Source organism: Corylus avellana, chromosome ca4 (genome assembly GCF_901000735.1).
Source record: "Corylus avellana chromosome ca4, CavTom2PMs-1.0".
Lineage (NCBI taxonomy): Eukaryota > Viridiplantae > Streptophyta > Magnoliopsida > Fagales > Betulaceae > Corylus > Corylus avellana.
In genome coordinates this window covers 35,360,095-35,380,185 of record NC_081544.1, presented here as the reverse complement: position 1 = coordinate 35,380,185, position 20,091 = coordinate 35,360,095, and the positions used below count along the sequence as shown (strand labels likewise).

At 36.0% G+C, this 20,091-nt stretch overlaps 2 protein-coding genes across 2 annotated transcripts; both read left to right on the top strand.

Moving 5' to 3' along the window:
• The first annotated feature begins 3,140 nt into the window (after positions 1 to 3,140).
• LOC132178481 (uncharacterized) lies at positions 3,141 to 7,304 on the top strand. Its single transcript, XM_059590910.1, has 4 exons — positions 3,141 to 3,464; positions 4,389 to 4,664; positions 4,809 to 4,946; positions 5,739 to 7,304. The coding sequence occupies exons 1-4, from the start codon at positions 3,141 to 3,143 to the stop codon at positions 7,302 to 7,304; spliced, it is 2,304 nt and encodes a 767-aa protein (XP_059446893.1).
• Positions 7,305 to 8,125: 821 nt separating this feature from the next.
• Positions 8,126 to 17,402, top strand: LOC132177090 (probable pre-mRNA-splicing factor ATP-dependent RNA helicase DEAH4). Its single transcript, XM_059589306.1, has 17 exons — positions 8,126 to 8,453; positions 9,074 to 9,166; positions 9,281 to 9,385; positions 9,577 to 9,794; positions 10,462 to 10,514; positions 10,652 to 10,768; positions 11,280 to 11,371; positions 11,661 to 11,747; positions 12,374 to 12,588; positions 12,684 to 12,776; positions 13,274 to 13,397; positions 14,233 to 14,380; positions 14,776 to 14,845; positions 15,709 to 15,869; positions 16,185 to 16,360; positions 16,469 to 16,808; positions 16,890 to 17,402. Exons 1-16 carry the CDS (start codon positions 8,254 to 8,256, stop codon positions 16,617 to 16,619), a joined length of 2,103 nt encoding a protein of 700 aa, XP_059445289.1. The 5' UTR covers positions 8,126 to 8,253; the 3' UTR covers positions 16,620 to 16,808; positions 16,890 to 17,402.
• Positions 17,403 to 20,091: the final 2,689 nt, after the last annotated feature.

Sequence of the window (20,091 nt, the reverse complement as noted above, 5' to 3'; positions counted from 1 at the left end):
AATTGGAGGGTAAAAAGACCCAATCTATAACGTTAAGAACTGGACTGTACATTAATAGATGGACATAAGGGCCCGTGAAGCATCATCGACTTTAAGGGGAATTGCTTCCAGGAGGTACAAAACCTCATTCGTGTAAAAACCCCACAAAGAGGTTTTCTAAATGGGCTTCCCTGGGCCCTGACAGCGCCTCATGTTGTCGCGAGAAAGCAAGAAACCAAAATAAAGGACCAGTAATTACTTGGCCGGCCCATGCACTGCATGTTGTAGCATGGAAGTGACCTGTGACCCTATTTCTTTTTCTTTTTTTTTTTTCTTTTTTTTACATGTTCTAAATGAATAATCACCTATAATCTTTGCCTTCAACTTTCTCATAATGTTTAGTTTATTGAGGAAAATTGACTTTGTTTCATAAAACAAAAAACACAAAACAATACTCTTATCTTATTTTTATTCTTATGTAAGGAGTAGATCAATTGACTGGGAACCACGTAGCATAAAGTAAATATCATTAGCTTGAATCTACGTTCCCCTCTTATGCACACATGTCCAAAAAAAAAAAAAAAAATCAAATAAATTTTTTTTTTCAAAAAAAAAACTTCTAAAAAACATTACAAACGCCACCATTATCTTTGATTAATTAGTAACGTAGGTTGCATACAAAACAAATTGAAAAGATCTCCAGAAATCATTATACAATATTGATTTACTGGATCGAAATCCCATGCAATACGGTGAACAGTGATCGAACTGCCTCCAACTATTGTTTTGAATGATATATTTGATTTTGAGCTGTTCGTTTTAAATAAATCACCCAAACTAAATGCATCACAAAGAATTTCAATCCAACTCTTCTTAAATTATTGTTTATCTCTTTTTACTTTTTTTTTTTTTTTTTCCGTTGAAGATATATTCATTGGAAGTGAAGTGGTAAAAAAAAAAAAAGAACCGACCTATGTAATTCAGTTAGGTACAAAACGAAATGTTGAGTGCGATTTAACCAATTAAAGGGATGATCTCAACTATAAACAGATGAAACGGCAGGCTTGAAACCCATATTTTATTTCCCTAACTTGGTAGAATGGCGAGCTCCACAAGAAGACGTCTCAGTTTTGATATGTCGTTTTCTGTTTTTATTATTCTGAAGTGACTCATTAATTAAGAACATAAATAGACATTCTTAACATAATCACTTTGTACTGTTATGTGACCCAAACCTGAAATACATGCAGGCCAAATCCAGCTGATGGCATTGGACATGCATATTATTTATTTTGTAAACAACATCAGCTAATGGCCGACTGTATCCATGCATGCATGCAGTTATTTATTATCATTCTATTAAAAAAATAAAAAATCAAAAAACAAGGAAGAAGAAGATCAGTCCATTTGGTCATCAGAAGGCTACGTGCTTTGCGAAAATATTTGAGTTCAAGTTGAGACAAATTGGCCTATATCACAAACCTACTCAATTTCAATGAACATATTTTATGTCACATAAAATTGCAATAATTTTTAGAATAATGCTTTGTAGCATTACTTTATTTTTCATAAGAGTAAATTCATATAATATATTTTTATTTCACAACTATCTTATAATTTTTATGTGACAATTTCAATTAATTATTAAATAGTTGTTTTTTTTTTAAAAAAAAAAAAAATCTAAGAATTAGCTGATATATTACAATATCACATAATGGCACATAATATATATATAATTGTTGAATAAATATATAGTTTCTATAATTACTTGTAAATAAGAACCTAGATAACTGGTCCTTATCTAGAAGGGTTTTTGAGGTAACTTTCCAATTATATAATAGTATAATATAGGTTTTTTCTAATCATAGTATAATATAGGTTACTCTCACAATTGGGAATTCCCAATTGCGAGAGTAACCTGTATTATACTATTATATAATTAATTCGAAGGAGAAATTAAAACAAAACACCAGCATGTTGATTCATTATTCTGGTCTAGATAATGCCCCTCAATAAATTTTTCACCATCAATATTGCACTAAAAGATAAAGAACTTGCCATACGAGCGTGAAATAAAAAGATTATTTGTTTATTGGTTCATAAAGAGTCAAAAGGCAAAAATAATTAAGAGATCATAACATACAATTTGTTCTATACATAGAATTTAGAAAGAGTGAGAAGACACAAAATAAATACAATATGGTGGAGCAAATAAACATATAAGAAGTTTTTCAAGTAATTTTTCATGTTAGTCTTAATTTTTTTTTTTTTAAAAAAAAAGCAACTTAAAACACACATTGTTGGTTCCCAAGAGGTAGCTCAATCGGCTGTGATCACACTTAATGAAGTGGAGGTCACTAGTTCGAATCCCCTTCCCCCCTCTTGTGCGGACATGTAAAAAAAAAAAAAAAACACACACATTTTTTTAAGTGCGAAATAAATGTTATAAATAAATATTTAATTATTTAATTAATATTTAAACTCAAATTTGTTCAATATAAGTGAGGTCCGACACAAATATTTAATTAAAATGGGTGTCAACTACAACAACATATATGCTAAGAAATTTTTGCTACCATATTAAATCAAAAGTGTCCCAAAACATAATTAGGTTGATTGGATTAAGATTTTCTCAAATTTTTTAAAATATGAGATTATTATATTTTAAAATGTGAACTCTCTATTACATCTAAGGGTACACACAAATGAGAAACGTGTTCATTTGTTTGCAGTGTTAGATGTAATAAAATGTTCAAATTTAAAATTTGAGAATCTCATATTTTTTAAAATTAGAGAGGATCCAAATCCTGATAAGATATTATTAATGATTTAATTAATATTTTACGTAGAATCCAATAAAATTCGTCAATGACGCATCAAGAATTGGTGCAATTATTTCAATGACTTCTCCGATACTATGAAAGCTAAAGAGACAGAGGAGGATATATACAAGGTTGGAGGGTCGCTGCACCCACTCTCGCTCTCCCTTCCTCTCCTTTGCCTGTTCAACAAAGCTTCTCTCTCAAGTCAAAAATCTCACGCAATTACGCAAAAGCCACACAAAAGACAAATTTAAAGCCTTTGGCAGAGACAGAGGCTCACAACACGTACGTACATATATAACGTTGCGTGGAGAAAGCTCGATCGGTCAGCCCGCGGAAATGACGGTGTTCGTAAGCTCCGGCACCGAAGTTGTCGCCGGAAAACAGATTTTCCCAGTCGATTACGAAGTTGAGGTTTCACAACGCCTAGTGGATGCTTCGCACAACAACGACTTGAAATCGGCGTACGCGTGTATCGCCGACCCTTTCGTGGACGTGAACTTCATGGGAACAGTGAGCTTGAAGGGGAGGAAGACTGAGATCGTGTTACACGAGGAGTCGGCTCACGAGGTTCTTGTCGAGTACGAGGAGTTCAAGACCGAGGTCAACGCTCTCTTCCTCGCTGCTCACACCGGAAATTTGGAACTTGTCAGGATTCTACTGGTAATGTATATATCTCAGTATCTCACCGTATTTTGATTTAATTTATGTTTTCTGGTTATTATGAATTTAATTAATCAAATCATAATAAATTAAGTTGGTATTGTGTTCTGTTTTATTTTCTTGCTTTCTTTTAACATGCACGTAATAGAAATATAATTCTTTAACTCTTTAAGATTTTTCTAAATTCATATTTATCATTTTATTAATTCAACATTTATCATTTCAGTATTTATTATACTTTATCATTTTTTGAAAATAATAAATATGGGTACCACAGAATTTCAATCATTTAATTTGAAAATAATAATTAAAAAAATTTAAATTACAGGATACCGTATCATTGAAAGTGTAAAGGGTCTTCATAGCCATGAAATAATTGAATAAAATAAAATAAAGGGTGGTTAATAGTGTCCAAATGTCCACAAATAAATAAGTTTTTATGTTTGGCAGTAGTGTGTATATTTGGGTAAATGTATAGTATTTAGATGTGACATAAATGTGATAAATAATTTTAGAAGTATTCTTTGGTATGGTCCACGTTGGAAAAAAATGTTTTCTATAAAATATATGTGCTTGTTTTGAGAAACTCAAATTATTATTATTTTTTTTAAAATTAGGAAAAAAGAAGTGGTTGTGTTGAGACTTGAGACTTGAGAGCTAACCAACCAGCCATCCCTCTCCTTCAACGAGGGTGGCCACTCTATTTTTTTTATCTTTCTGTTAAATAATAAATTAGTTTATATATATCTTGCAAAAGTTATTCGCAAATTTTATTAAAATATTTATACAAGAATGTGTGAAAATGTTTATAAAACATGTTTTGTGTTTTAAGTTGTTTATTAATATATTTGAGATTACAAAAAAAAATTTAAATAAAAAAATGAAAACATAAAAAAGAGAGTGCCTCTCCATGCGTTTTGACAGAGCATTGGAGCAAATGTGAACCAGAGAGTGTTCCGGGGCTATGCAACCACAGCAGCAGTAAGGGAGGGTCATATGGAAATCTTAGAGGTGCTTCTCAGTGCTGGTGCATGTCAGCAGGCATGCGAGGAGTCTTTGTTGGAGGCAAGCTACCTGGGGCTGGCCATGCCAGTTGAGCTGCTTATGAGGACCGACATGGTCCGCCCACAAGTTGCTGTGCATGCCCTTGTCTCTGCGTGCTGCAGAGGGTTTGTCAATGTTGTTGATGCACTCATCCAGGTAAATCATTTATGACTGGCATGGACATTGGACAACATGTAAAATTAGTAAATAAATTGTCCTGCCTTGTTAGTTCGAGCTGATTAACTGCACAAATTGTAACAATTGTGGCTCTAATACTAAAGGTTTCTATTAAATTAACAGTGTGGAGTGGATGCCAATGCAACTAGCAGGGTGTTGCTTCAATCTTCCAAGCCATTTCTTCACTCCAATTTTGACTGCAATGCACTTGTTGCTGCCATTGTTAGCCGGCAAATCTCTGTTGTCAGATTGCTATTGAAGGTAAGCATGTTTGTGCATATTCACTGAAGCTCCCTGCGAAGTATGGATATGCTTGAAGTAACTTGGGCAACATGGGTTTTTTTATTTATTTATTTATTTGATTGAGGAATAAGGATCAATTTCATTAAAACTGGAAATCTGAGCACAAACTCACACTCAGTAAAGACTGGAAACTAGCTGCAAAAGCTAGTTCTACTCACACTCGGCATGTCTCAGATCAGAAAACAATACTGCATAAACCACATGCAAGAAATTACAGGTAACACCAAACAAGCTATACTCTACTAACAACCATTACAAACCGACACCAATCTACCATTATCTATTCTATTTACAATTAGAAACCCCATCTGCAACAGAGAGAGGCATTACACACAGATTCTTTGAACTTGCCAACACCCTTAATTCTCGTTTGAATTTCCCAATCAATTCTTTTGAGTGTCTGAAACTCAGTATGCACCACATTCCCATGCTTCAAATCATTTAGAAGCTTCAAAATGTTATAAACCACTGCTCCAATGGCCAGTTTACACAAGCTCACTTTCAGGCTCTTTCCTTTTAGCTCTGTTATACCCCAACTGATCACATCTTCCCAAATAACAAGGGGGTCATCAACCATGCCCCTATTAAACACAACTTATCAAAAAAGGAAGAAATAAAAATGACATTGGGTGTACCACAACTCCTGGGATTTGGATTTTGGACCATTTTATTACACAACAAATTTTATTTGTACCAGGATTATGTAACTTGAGCGCTCTATGGTGTTCTCCCTTTGACACTGGAAAACAGGTGGGCGTCAGAACAGACATCAAGATGAGAGTAGGTGCCTGGTTCTGGGATATGGAAACAGGAGAAGAATTCCGGGTGGGTGCAGGACTAGCAGAGCCTTACCCTATCACCTGGTGTGCTGTGGAGTATTTTGAAGCAACCGGTGCAATCTTGCATATGCTCCTCCAACATCTCTCCCTTAACACCCCTCACTATGGGAGGACTCTCATCCACCATGCCATCCTCTGTAACACTGCAAAAGCAGTAGATGTGCTGGGACATTATGGTACTGCAGATGTAGAATTTCTAGAGAAAGCTACTTCAAAAACCAAGTTACGCCCCATTCATTTGGCTGCACGCCTTGGATTTTCCAAAATTCTTCAATGCTTGATAAGTGCCGGCTGCAATCTCAACTCTCGAACTGAATCTGGAGAAACCGCGTTAATGGTATGTGCTAGATTTAAGCACGAGGAGTGCCTGAAAATTCTGGCCTCAGCCGGTGCTGATTTTGGTTTGGTCAATACAGCTAGCCAGTGTGCAAGCTCAATCGCGCACTCAGCTCGGTGGACTCCTGGCTTCCAGCAAGCAGTTGTGGATGTAATTCTAGCTGATAAGGTAGTTCAATCAAGCAACGTGTCAATGTTTTCTCCTCTATTGTTTGTAGTTGAAGCCAACGAAATTGAAGCTTTGAAGAAACTCATCAAGCGGGCAGACGTTGATCTAGATGAACAGGATGCAAATGGCTTCTCAGCTGCCATGATAGCTGCAAAACGCGGCCGTGTAGAGGCATTCCGGTTGCTTGTTTATGCTGGGGCTGATATAGAACTGCATAATAAATATGGTGAGACAGCAATTGATCTATTCAAAGCAAAGCAAAACAGTGAAACCTTTGAAAAGTTGATGATCGAATATGTAGTAGAAAGAGGAAATGGCGGTTCTTTCTCTTCTGGGTTTTATGCTCTGCATCGTGCAGCTTTCCTCGGAGATATAAACTCTGTTCGTAAATTGACCATTAGGGGCTATGATGTTAATGCCTTAGACGATGATGGATATACTCCATTGATGTTATCTGCCATGAGAGGCCATAGTCAGCTGTGTGAGCTTTTGATCTCCTGTGGAGCAAGATGTGACGTTGAGAATGAGAGACACGAGACTGCACTCATGCTGGCAAGGAAAAATGGTTGTCGAAACGGCGCAGCAGCAGAGCGCGTGATATTTGATGAGATTGCTCGAACGTTGGTGCTTGATGGGGCTCGCGTAAAGAAGCACACAAAGGGCGGCAGAGGAGCTCCTCATGTGAAAGTGGTGAGGATGGTAGGGAATGTTGGGGTTTTGCAGTGGGGGAAATCGAGCAAGAGAAATGTGATTTGTCAGTGGGCTGAGGTTGGCTCTAGTGCAGCATTCCGATGGAATCGCAGGAGGAAGTTTGATGCTGATGAACCAGGAATGTTTCATGTGGTGACTACCAAAAATAAGGTGCTGCATTTTGTATGTGATGGTGGGGTTGAGATGGCCGAGTTGTGGGTGAGGGGAATGGAACTTGTGACGCGGGAAGCCGTTTTTGGAAAGCAAAAGAGTAGCTTGTAAATATTGAATGGGTCAGGAGCATTTTGTATAAATTATTTTAAGTGAAATAATTATGTAAAATTTTTGATTTGTTAATTTAATTAATTAATAACTGACTTATCAATCATATATTTTTAATCATTTTTCTAATTATAAACTGACAATCCTTTTGTGAAAAAATTATTGCAATCCAAACATTTTCCTTGTTTGTAGAATTATGTGAAAATTTTGAAAACTGAGATAGATTGAGAACAAATTAGTAATAAGCTCGAGCTCAACCCGTACTCGATATAAAAGTTAAAGTTCTGTTTGTTTCATCATAAAATAATTTATAGAAAATGTTAGATAATTAGGCTCAAATCAGCAAATCAACATAGAGCCTAAGTGGAACAAAACTCTGCAAATCACATTGTCCGTTTATAAAATTAGTTTTTGGAACAAAACTTTGAATATTTAGGCTCAACTCAGCAAATTGGCTTCCCCGGCAGTAGCTATGGCTCAAACTGAACATTCCACAGCGGGTGGAGACCCCAATGGTAACGTCCAAGGGGAAAAATTACACTGGTCGCCCCTTCCCACCCTTTTGAATAAAAAAAAAAACTCAGCAAATCGGCTTGCATGTTAGCACCTTACCCAGAGTTGAGGAATTTTGTAAGTAGAGAAATACTATCAACACTCTTTTTCATATTTCTACTCTCAAACCTTTTAATGTAGCTTTAAAAATTAATATTGAATAATTTATCTCAAATTTACTAATAATTTTATAATTTATATGAATAAATATGAAAATGAAAATGAAAATAACCGACCGGTTGATACTACAAACAACGGTTTTACTGAGCCATCGACGCTAATCTGTAAGGAGGTGTTGACGAAAAATTCTAAAACCCCAATTTTCCCTTTATTCAATAAAATACCTAAAACCCCAACTCTTTCCACTCAGTGACTTGGAGATTTGTTTGGTTCATAAATGGCGAACCTCCCGATCCTCCAGTTCGAAGATCAAATCATAGAGACGGTGGAGCGGAACCCAGTGGTGGTGATAATCGGAGAGACCGGCTCGGGAAAGAGCACCCAGCTCTCTCAGATGCTGCATCGGAGAGGCTACACCAAGTCTGGAATCGTCGGCGTCACTCAGCCCCGCCGAGTCGCAGCAGTCTCCGTTGCGAGGTAGAGTTTCTATGTTACAATGTTATACTTGGGGTTTTGGGGGCTTTTGAATGCGAAAAACAAGGAGGAAGATGATTATGACAGAATTGCGTGTCGAAGGTGCTAATGTAACAATATTATGATCTGTTTGTTTTCTGACAAAATTGAGGAAATGAAAAGAGAGTAAAATTACTACGAAAAATAAAAAGAAAAGAGAGTAGAATTATTTATGTTACTCTTTTCCGGTATTAGGAGACCCTAGAAGGAATTAAATTCCACTGAACTCATCGTTATACTACCATTTCCCTTAGTTTACTCAAAAACTTTCGAAGACAATTATATAGAATATGATTTACCATAATGCCCGATCTTTTTTTTACTCCAAAGATTTGCTTCAATTCATTGGCTACTAATGAATAAATATAGACTATGCTCTTTAATTATCACCTGGCTGTTGCCCTAGCTGATTGTGCGAATTCTGTTTTTGAGAAGTATTTTGTGTGGTTGATTCACTCATAATGATGGTCGAGGAACATTATTCATCAGAAAAATAATGGTTGAGTAACATCGAATGTGTATTGCTAATATCTGGGACCAACTTTTTTTGTTTGTTTCTTATTCTATGATTTTAATGCCCACAGACGGGTTGCACAGGAGCTTGGTGTTCAACTTGGGCATGAAGTGGGATATGCGATCCGATTCGAAGACAGAACCTCAGAAAGGACTTGTATTAAGTAATGCATTCACTTTTTATTAACTGAGAGGAGACTTCAATCATGTTTTCACAGATTTCACTCTAATTTTGTTGAGTCTGTTGGTCCCTAACTATTCACTTGTGAACTATTCAGATATCTTACTGATGGAGTCCTTCTTCGTGAGAGTCTGTCTGACCCGGAGCTTAATCAGTATTCAGTAATCATATTGGATGAAGCTCATGAGAGGAGTCTGAACACGTAAGATTTACTCTCTATGCCTAGTCTATGTCATTTTCACATTGGGTGTCACACCATTATTTTTCCCCCATATGATGTTCCCTAGATCTCAAAGATGTACATTTTCCAGTCTTGCAACTTTTGATGCATAACTGTTTCCACACATGGCATTTTGTGTATGCACTTCAATTATGAACTCATTCTTTTGTCAGGGACATATTGCTGGGGTTGATGAAGCGATTGGTTACAATACATGCCTCCAGTTTAAAGGTTCTTATCACTTCAGCAACTCTTGATGGGGAAAAAGTATCAAAATTCTTTTCGAATTGCCCCATACTAAATGTCCCAGGGAAGTTATACCCTGTAGAGATATTGTACAGCAATGAGCGCCCTACAAGCTATGTTGAGTCTTCTTTAAAAACAGCTCTCGGTATGATTAAACCACTAGTCTACTCCTGATGCAATGATAATGTCTTCTATAGCATAAATTTTTGTATATTGTTTCTGTTGTTTTATAGATTTGTTTGGTTCACTGACATGTATTTTTATAGAATATTTGCAAAATGGTAATGCTGAGGGAAGATAAGCTTTTTATATGTTGACTAAGATTCCTAATATTAGTATGTAGGTGGTAGTGGCAGTGTGATTCAGATATTGGTTAGCTTGATTATGTTGGACTAGCTAATTTAGAACATATTCCACTGCATTATTTTTGATAATTTATGGTGAAAGTTTTATTTTATTTTTTTCTCTTCTTCTTCTTCTTCTTCATGTCTGTTACAGAATGTAGTAGATAAGTTTAACCTATTGAATTGCCATTTTTTTTGTTCAATTCAAGTGATTTTATATAGCTCTTTTCCCTTTGAATTTGTATCAATAGCTGATAAGGTTTTAAGCTGCATCTTCCTGTTAATTATGGGCTTCACAGCACCATATTGATAACGGAACATATTTCAACTTTCCTGTTAATCTCTATTGTAAATATTAAAGTTAAAGTTTTCTATGCTATTGCTGCCCATGATATTTTACTATAATTTTGAACTTTCACTTGTTTATGAGGTCTTACTGACCAAATGTTTTTTCTGTGTTTGTTACAGACATACACATTCGTGAACCAGAAGGTGATGTCTTAATATTCTTGACTGGGCAGGTGAGCTTTTATTTTTTCATTTTTTATTCTTTTATTTTCCTTCTTAGAGTGCATGGGTCTACTCTGTTTCTGCTTATATATATATAATGCTTCTTGTACAATGGTTCTATTGATAGAAGAAGTCACATCTTATATAGGATGACATAGAGAAGTTGGTATCAAAGTTGGAGGATAGAGTTCGAAGTCTGGATGAAGGATCCTGCATGGATGCCATAATCCTTCCCCTTCATGGTTCTTTGCCACCTGAAATGCAGGCAGGTTTTTTCAATTTTTCATTTTAAAAAATTTCTGTATGAAAACATGATGAAAATATTGCCATTTCCTGCTTTTAAGGTTTCCGCTTCTTTAGTGGTGTTTTAGATTGGCTACCTTTTGGATTTTGTTGCTAGCATAAGAGTAAACTCTCTGGTCCTTTCAAATAAAAAAGTGGTTCCATTTTATTTCTACAACATCGCGCATATAAACACTTTTAAGTGCAATGGTTTGTTTGTCTTTGTTAATGGTATAATCAAATAAATTTCCATGCCTATTAGTTGGTCATTAGATATGGGTATGGTATTTTGTGCAAGTGGACAAAGACCTTTAGTAAGCATATGACCTTATGCCCTGACTAACCGGATCCTGTTTTCACATGTCTGGTGAGTAACTCCATAGAAGCATATGAATATGGTTGAATTTTCTGATTAGGTGAGGTATCCATGGGGTTTGATTAATAATATAGTTGATTCAATAAAATTGTGTCTAATGTTTGTTATGACCCTGCAGGTGCGCGTATTTAGTCCTCCACCTCCTAATTGCCGGCGATTTATTGTTTCCACAAATATTGCTGAAACTTCGTTGACAGTTGACGGTGTTGTGTAAGAGATTTGATACTTTTATAACATTTATCATTTGGCAATTTCATTCCTCTGCTATATTTTAGTTTATGTTTATTTCATGTGTGTTCCATCTATGTGAGATTTGGAAGATAGATCCATCGTCCCTTCCAAACCCCCCTCCAAGGGGCTGCGGCTAGACACACTGCTCTCTTTGTATCTATTTTTATAAAACTAAGTTTCACCTACTGTGATCTTGTGAATTGATTGTGACTTAGCATGTTCATGTTAAAAGGTTCACTTATATTCATGAATTATGTCTACTTGGTAGGTATGTTATTGATTCTGGTTATGTCAAGCAACGGCAATACAACCCATCAACCGGCATGTATTCACTTGATGTTGTTCAAATTAGCAAGTAAGCAGTTGATTATAAATGGTTTTAGTAGCCTCTCTTGCATTGTGATTTTTTCCTCTTTGCTTGCACTTGATTATCTTGTTGCATTTGTTTGAATTACCATACATGAGATCGGTCAAGTTTCCATCATAAAAATTTATTTCACAGGCTTTTTTTTGCACCCTTGGATGATAGTCTTCTGTGTTCAAATCATTGTGACTTAGATCAGAGAGTGAGAGACTATGAGCTGCTGGGTTCTTATCACGAATCCCTAAGATATGCATTTGCAAATAACACACTCTGCCTAGATTTGGATGCTGCCTCCTCAGTAACCAACCACCCCCTGAAGGTGCCCCAAATAGAAAGGGAAAAGAGAGAGAGAGAGAGAGAGAGAGAGAAGGAAAAGAAAGTAAAGATTGTGATGCTAATTGTTTCTCTATTTTGCCCTCTTTCTTTAAAAAAAATCCAAGTGTGATTTTTGGCGACTATGGTGTAGATGTGGCATGTAAAAGGAGATAGGAGTCGAGGCTCAATTCTCTCTATATATCCAATAAAAGGGGGTGGAGAATTGATGATAATATAAGCCATAGTAATATTGATGATAATATTGCTTATCATTATAATGAATATTGGATTCATGTTTGCAGAGTGCAAGCTAATCAACGTGCAGGCCGAGCTGGAAGAACACGTCCTGGAAAATGCTATCGATTATACCCTTCCATGCTTTATCACGATGATTTCCTGGATGTTACAGTTCCTGAAATACAGCGATCTTCTCTTACTGGCAGTGTTCTCTATTTGAAATCATTGGACCTCTCTGATATGGATATTCTCAAGTTTGATTTTCTTGATCCTCCTTCCTGTAAGAAGGCATTCTTTCTTTGTTTTCTTCACTATTAATGCATACAACTTAAGATATTTGGATAGAGTCATTTAATCTTATTGGCTTTGCTGCAGCTGAGTCTCTAGAAGATGCTCTGAAGCAATTGTATCTCATTGATGCTATTGATGAAAATGGATCAATCACAAGTATTGGACGAACAATGGCTGGTACAAAATTCTCATTCCAATTATTGAAATGTTATGATAGGAATAAATATTAAGAGTTTGTAGCCACCATCTTATACAATGCATGTACTTTGGTGACTTTAAATCATCATCATCATAATAATAATAATAACGGCCCCATTTGGTTGTTTGGGATTTGTTAAGAGTGCTTTATATCTATTTTCTTATTGATGAATTACAAATGTTAGATAAACAATGTAAACTAAGTGTTGTTCATATTTTCCTTTTTTCACACTTATCATTTGAGCACCTTAACTTTTATTTTCCCCCATTACCTAATCTCTTATGCATCATTCATGCCCTTACTTGTACCATCATAAAAGGGGTCATCTGATGGTGCATATCATTGGTGGTTTCTTTGCTTAGCATCCATTCTTAAGCCATATTATATGTTGGTAACTGTTCTTCATGTTGGAAATGATTTCTATTCATGGATGAGCATTTTGTGTTCACTGAGTTTGTTCTGTGATTTTACCCAGAGCTTCCGCTGGAACCTTCACTTTCGAGAACCTTAATGGAGGCAAATGAGTGTGGTTGCTTATCCCAGGCTCTCAGTATTGCTGCCATGTTGTCGGCAGAAACCACACTGCTTCCTGGTCAAAGGTGAACTCCTGAAATTATTGGCATCGTTTGATAAACGATTTTGCCTGTTTTTGACTCTACACTATTCATCACACTTTTTTATTTTTTTTAATATTCTTACTTTTTACATCATATCAATAATTTTTTATTATTATCCAAATAAAAAAATCACTACAAAACAAAAAAATTTCATTTTTCCATACTAAACATTCTTACTTTTTTATTTTTTTTAAAAAATATATTCTTACTTTTTTTTCACATCAATCACTTCCTGCTACAGTATCGAACCAAAACCAAAACAAAATCGTTTATCAAATGAAGCCATTATATAAGATGGTCTCCTTCTTGTGGATGGAATAAAACTTTTGTTTTGTTCTGGTGTGTGTTGTATGATGTGATTTAGTTTAGTTGTGCATCGTGTTCCAACCCCACCCCCCCCGCGGCCACAACACACACCAAAACCCAGCATAATTATAAAAAATAAAAATAAAAATGATACTCGGGGCTGTTTGGCAGGGCTGTGGCTTTTCAAAATATGAAAAGCTGCAGTGGCTTTGAGAAACAACCCTTGGATTGCTGTGAAAAAGCCATCTAGAAAAGCCCAAGCTACTTCATAGAAGCTACGAAAAACCCGTTATCAAATAGGCTGCGTGGTGACTTCTTTTTTAAAGGCTAAATCACCCCTGGAGAAGCTATGAAAAGCTCTACCAAACGGGCCCTCAGTCACCACGAACTAAGAAGTTTTAGCAGTAACATCACAGTGAATGTGGATATAATTTTTTATGTTTCTGTAACTTTTTATGTGGCCTGGCGAAATTTTCTTTGTGAATGACAATAGCATTACCTCCATTTGCAGCAAGGGTAATGAGAAAAAGAGGAAACACACTCCCTTGGACCTTCCTGATGGATCTGGCTTGGGTGATCACATCCAACTCCTTCAGATCTATGAGCATTGGGATAGGAATAACTATGACATTGGTTGGTGCAAAGACCATGACTTGCAGGTACTCTTTTATTTTCTGTTTCTGAAGGCGTGCTATATCTAGAAATCTCCTGTAAGACGTGTCATATCATTTGTTAAGACTAAGCTCTCAGCAGAAGTCATAAAAGGAACTTGAACTTATATAGCCATTTGAAGAAGGCCCACATAATGGCATGCAATCCACACCCACATAATAATATGGAATCCACACATTAGTTGCTTTTGTTGGCCATGAGGCGGAGGAGTTTGCTGTGAGTACTTGTTGAGCATGCATAGTTGTCATTCCTTTTTCAGCATGTACCTTGGCCTTTCTGTGGTGAGAAGAAGGGAATGTCTCCTAATTGTACAGCTGTATTTTAATTAGGATATCTGCAATTCTGTTCTGAAATATAATGCTTTTACACTTGCTTATTGTAGGTGCGGGGGATGTTGTTTGTCAAAAATGTTCGGAAACAATTATCTCAGATAATGCAAAAAATAGCAAAGGGTCAGTTTGTATATTACCAAGGAGTGTATATTTCCTATGCACTTGGATTGCGCCCTTGCAATTTTTAATGAATTTCATTTACTTATAAAAAAAAAAGTATATTACCAAGGAGCTTACATATTTGAAGCAGATTGATTATATAAGTTACCTTGATTGTGAATCTGTGATAATCTTGACATCTAGTTACCAATGAAATTGATCTTGAAAAACTAATGCAAGCTTTACTTCTCATTGTCTCCTCCCACCCACCCTCCAATTCATGGTTGTCTTTGTTTTTGTTTCATTCAAAAGAGCTCTGTTTAGAATATCTTATTTAACTTAGGAATTATAGTGAGAAAATAATTCTTTTAAAGGCAAAAGATAACTAAAAACAACAAGCGAGTACATAGAAGTATGCTAATTTTGTGAAACAGCATAAAGTCCCAATTTGAATGAAATCATACATAGACCTACTATTTAAATCCCCAACATTCAAAGACCAAAAAGAGTTAATACTAGTATGAGTGTCTAAGAATTGGAGGAAAGTTCTTGTTTGGTGTGGTTAGAAGAGTATAAGCAATTAGAACTTGGTGAGAGTCAACTATTTGGGTCCAATATAATATCCAGAGCTACCACAGTTCGCTCCATTCAAGGAACTGTTGGGATCACTCTGTTTTAACATTAGTAGCATAACCATGATACAAATTTCCCCCATTTATTGCATTTGTTGTGGAAGTTGGGGCAGAGATGAATCTGCCAGTCTAGAAATTTACTTCTTCAGTCTTCTGTTTATCTTAGTTGTTTCTGTTTTCCTTTCATGCACAGTACCCTTTTTGGATGTTATTCTCCTTTACTTATAACAATTTATGGTATTTGGACAACAGGATCACTAGATGTACGGGCAAATGGGAGATGGAAAGAGAGTGAGCTGGCTTACCAGAAATTGAGGAAAGCTTTGTGCATAGGTTATGCAAATCAACTTGCTGAGAGAATGATTCATCACAATGGCTATCGAACTCTGAGTTTTAAGCCCCAACTAGTTCAGGTAAGCAACTCTGGAGTCTACTCTTTGTTAGTTGCAACACTATATCTTAGCTAGAAATGGTTTAACAGAGCAACAATTCTAGAAATTTTCTTGATTTGATTCAACTTTTTGAATGATTAAACTTTACTTCGAATTCACTTTCGAAAAATCTTGACTTTAGTCGGATAGAGATTGTGGCAAGGCATATTTTGTTTAAAATAGTGAAAGCAGTTAGTACTGAGATTATAGTGGTTGGAAACTGGTGGGTTGTATTTGCGATCTTTCAGTTCACGCGTTGTTTTAAGAAACCTAAAGGTAAATTGTGTTTCATTTTAGGTGCATCCATCCTCTGTACTGAGACCAGATGACGAGGGAAAACTCCCAGACTATGTTGTCTATCATGAGCTCATTGCAACCTCCCGTCCGTACTTACGCAATGTATGTGCTGTAGAGATAGATTGGGTCAAGCCCATTCTAAACAAGGTTAAGAAAATAAATATCAATAAACTGAGGTAAGTCATTTGTCCTAAAGCATATTAGAGTTAAAACGGGTTTTGTTCCTAATTTAAGATTGCACACGAACATCATTGACCTTGAGGTTTTTGGCTTGTGTGGAACAGTGGTGGGACTGGTCATATAGGGGAAGAAACTAAGGAAAAACTATCAGACTTGCCAAAGAAAGAGATTAATGTTGATGGGGTTCCCGATGACCATGAAAGTAGAATTCAGGCAGCTAGAGAACGGTTTCTTTCTCGTAAAGGAAAGAAATGAGCTTCATTATCACTCTTGATGACCATGCTCACATTCAGGTTGCTAGAGAATGATATCTTTTTCATAAAGCAAAGACAGTTGTTATATTTGATAAAACAGCAGGATGAGCAGAAGTGGCTTCTGGGTTAAGGTCTTTCCTTTTATGGGGAACACGTTTGGTGGTAAAGACTGCTAAAAGGAGTTATCCTGGTAACTACTGCAAACTATGGTTCTGACCCTTTTATTTGTGACCCTTCAACTGACTCATGATTACGCATTCATGATGCATAGGCCTTGGGGGATGTGGATCCTGAACACCTACAGTGAAAAGTAGTTCTGTGCTGAAATTTGGTTACTTTCCACTCCAAAGAGCATTTGTGTCCATCTCCGCAGGGTGTTGACCTTTTCTGTATCAACTGTTAAGGTATGCTAGCAGTTCTCTTCTTTATTTTGGCTGAAAGTATGCTAGCAGGTTCCTTACTTCCACACTCGCTATCTAACAAGTTCCATTCAAATGAAAGAACCAACACCCCCAATCCAAATTCTCTCTCCAGAAAATGGAAGTTTGCAATGTGTCGACTGTAACGCTATGTTTCTGTACCATTTTCTTGGGTTATGCTGCATGCTGTTTTTCAACCTAAACTGCATTCGCACATAATCTGTTTCGCTGACAACTACATGTCTCAAGATGATTGTTAAAACTGCCATTTTTTTTTCTAAGCAAAAATTGCTCGTTGTTTATTGAACTATTATGACAATATTTTAACTGCGTACTGTTCTAAGAAACAAAAAGTTGTTCTGCCATTTTCATAAAGTGTCTCCTTCTGCATGTCATTTTTTTTGGGTTTTAAACTAAATGTTCTTTGAAGCACATGTAATTTGTTGTGAACCACCTATATCCCTGTGTAAAATTAGGTGTATTTTTTGTGTTTAAGGTGTCTTTTTGGTTCTTACAAACTGCAAGTTGTTACTGTAAACTACATGCCTTTGTCATTTTTGGACACGAGGTTCTTCTAAAATGGATGCCGTCTTGAACTACATGGTATCCAAGGTTTAGACTGTTCTAAACTGTGTGTCTCATGTCGTTTCTTTCAAATATATGCTGTTTTTAAATCACATGTTGAGAATGTTATCTTTTGTATGGTAATAGAAATGGGATGTGAAATGGACTGGGGTTGTGGCTCAATGTTTTCATTACAAAAACCTGTATGAAATTCAAAGCAAATACTATTAGATCAGAGGGTCCTTGTACTTTCATGAGTTTCATGCATGCAGTTGGCTGATTTGTTTCCATTGTGTGGAAGATATGCATAAAGAGAAGTCTCTGGTTTCTGTAAGAGGATAGGGTTTGTTAAAACTGTTTCAGATACGGATAAGAGGAGCAGAGGCTCGCACTCCAACAACAGGAAATTAAATTAGAGAAAGAAAAAAAAACACGAAATTTTGAAAATTCTGCATGTGGCTTGCTATTGCATAAGCGTTACACCACAATCTTTGGGACTCGAAATCCAATGCTATGACACTTTCTCACTTTTGGCATCTTAAATATTAGTGCAATCTTATTGGGATTCTCTAAAATTAGGCTGCTTGGATTTCAAAGAAATTCAGCAACTAAGAGAGGGAGGCTGGCTCACCTGCTTGAGGCAGCTTAGGTTGTGGGGCAGGTGGGCTCTGCAACCTCTCTCTTGTGCTGTCTTAATTTCGCTGAAATGGGACAACCTAATTTCAAGGGATTTTCAACCAGTGTAATTGTTACAATGGAATGGAAATAGGTGAGGGGTCCAACTCTACCCCGTGGAAAGAGATCTTTGCGCCTATTGATGCAAAAGAAGAAAATCATAGACAACTTGAGTTGGAATTATAATATATACAATTATGAGGCCCTAGAAATATGAAGTGCTAATTATCCCTCATACTTCTTGTGCCACCTTATTGTAGAGCTTTTTGGTTGCTTGAACAGTCTTCTATGAAAAGGGTATTGCAATTAACCTATTGAAAGATGTTTGTCAAACAATGACAACAATGAACTAGGGTGTATGTCATTAATCTTTCTTGGTGGTAAATGCAATTTTGATTTTCAAACTATTTGAGTCATTAAACTTTTCACCCAATAATTTTCCGAAGATTGCACGGTTGCAACCCCCAAAGGATCAGGGTCTTCTAAAATTCTCTACCCAAATTGCAAAATAGAGAGGGCAGGTGCATGGCTTACTTGTCCCGAATTTCCCAGGCTGAGGGGATATTGATCCCACCTCAAAGCTGGTGTAATCAATGATTTGTACATTAATATTAGATTGCTTTTGGTAAGAGAGAAATTATGCAGGGAGGAATAGGGAGAATGTAAAAGAGGGGATTAATGTGTTCGTTGGTTGGTAAAATAGAAAGGAAGAAAAAGAAAGGGGGTGTAGATTTTTAATTCTGTACCCGGGCACACGAGCTCATACGGCCAAATATGGGCGTAAAGATCGAAGGAAGCTGAGGTACAGGGATAAAATTTATCGAGACAACCATTTTACCTCATGCTTATTCTCTTTTTTATTTTTTATTTTTTTTTTATAAAAAATCTGGGTACCTCTATGCTTATTCAAATTTTCATCGTTTTCACTTTTTCTTTGTGTGGGTAGCAGATTCCAGCCACTCCTGTGGTAAAATCAAACCAAATAAATGTATTTGTGCAGTGCTTGGTTTCATTTCTACCTTTTTAAAAAAAAAAAGAAGAAGAAAAAAAATTATAAAGATGAGATAGTACAAACAACATGAACATAAAAGAAATAAACTTCTTACAAACTGACTTTCAAAAGTGATGTGTTGGTTAAGTTATTAAAAAAAAACACGTGAAAAGTATATTCTATTAAAAATTATATATTTTTTACATGTCAAGTGAAACATGTCATTTTTAGAGGCTGATTTGTAGAAACCTAGTCTCAAATTGCAAAATTTTTTCGTCCTAGGAATAAGAACATGGATTTATAATCAAGCTCTTAGGAATTTGTTTCTTTTAAAAAAAGGTCTGGCCTAGTAACTAAGCTTTCTTATTATTATTTTTTTTGAATTAGTAACTAAGCTTTAGGTTTCAGACCTTAGGTGATCTGACCCAAAAGTAAACAACAAATTACATTTAAATCAATAATAAAAATAAAATAAAAAAAGTCGTTTTCGAATTTTAGATTCTTCTCATTAGCAACTGAATTTATGGCCCAGATTATTTCTTTAAATAAAAAATAAAAAAACTGTAAGTATGACGGAAGGAGCAGGCGAGCAGCGGCAAATAGTTAAAATATGAAACACAGGGACTCAATAGAGGAAGGAAGAGCTGACTAACGGAGTCAACAAAGCAAATCACCTACCCACAAAAGTACAACCACTCTCTCTAACGCAAATAAAAAAGATAATACAAGAGAAAACAGAGAAACACCTACCACCGCCCACCGCAGTTGAAAGCTCTGAACAATCCGTCCTCTTCCTTTTCACGTTTTTTAAAACAGAAACAACA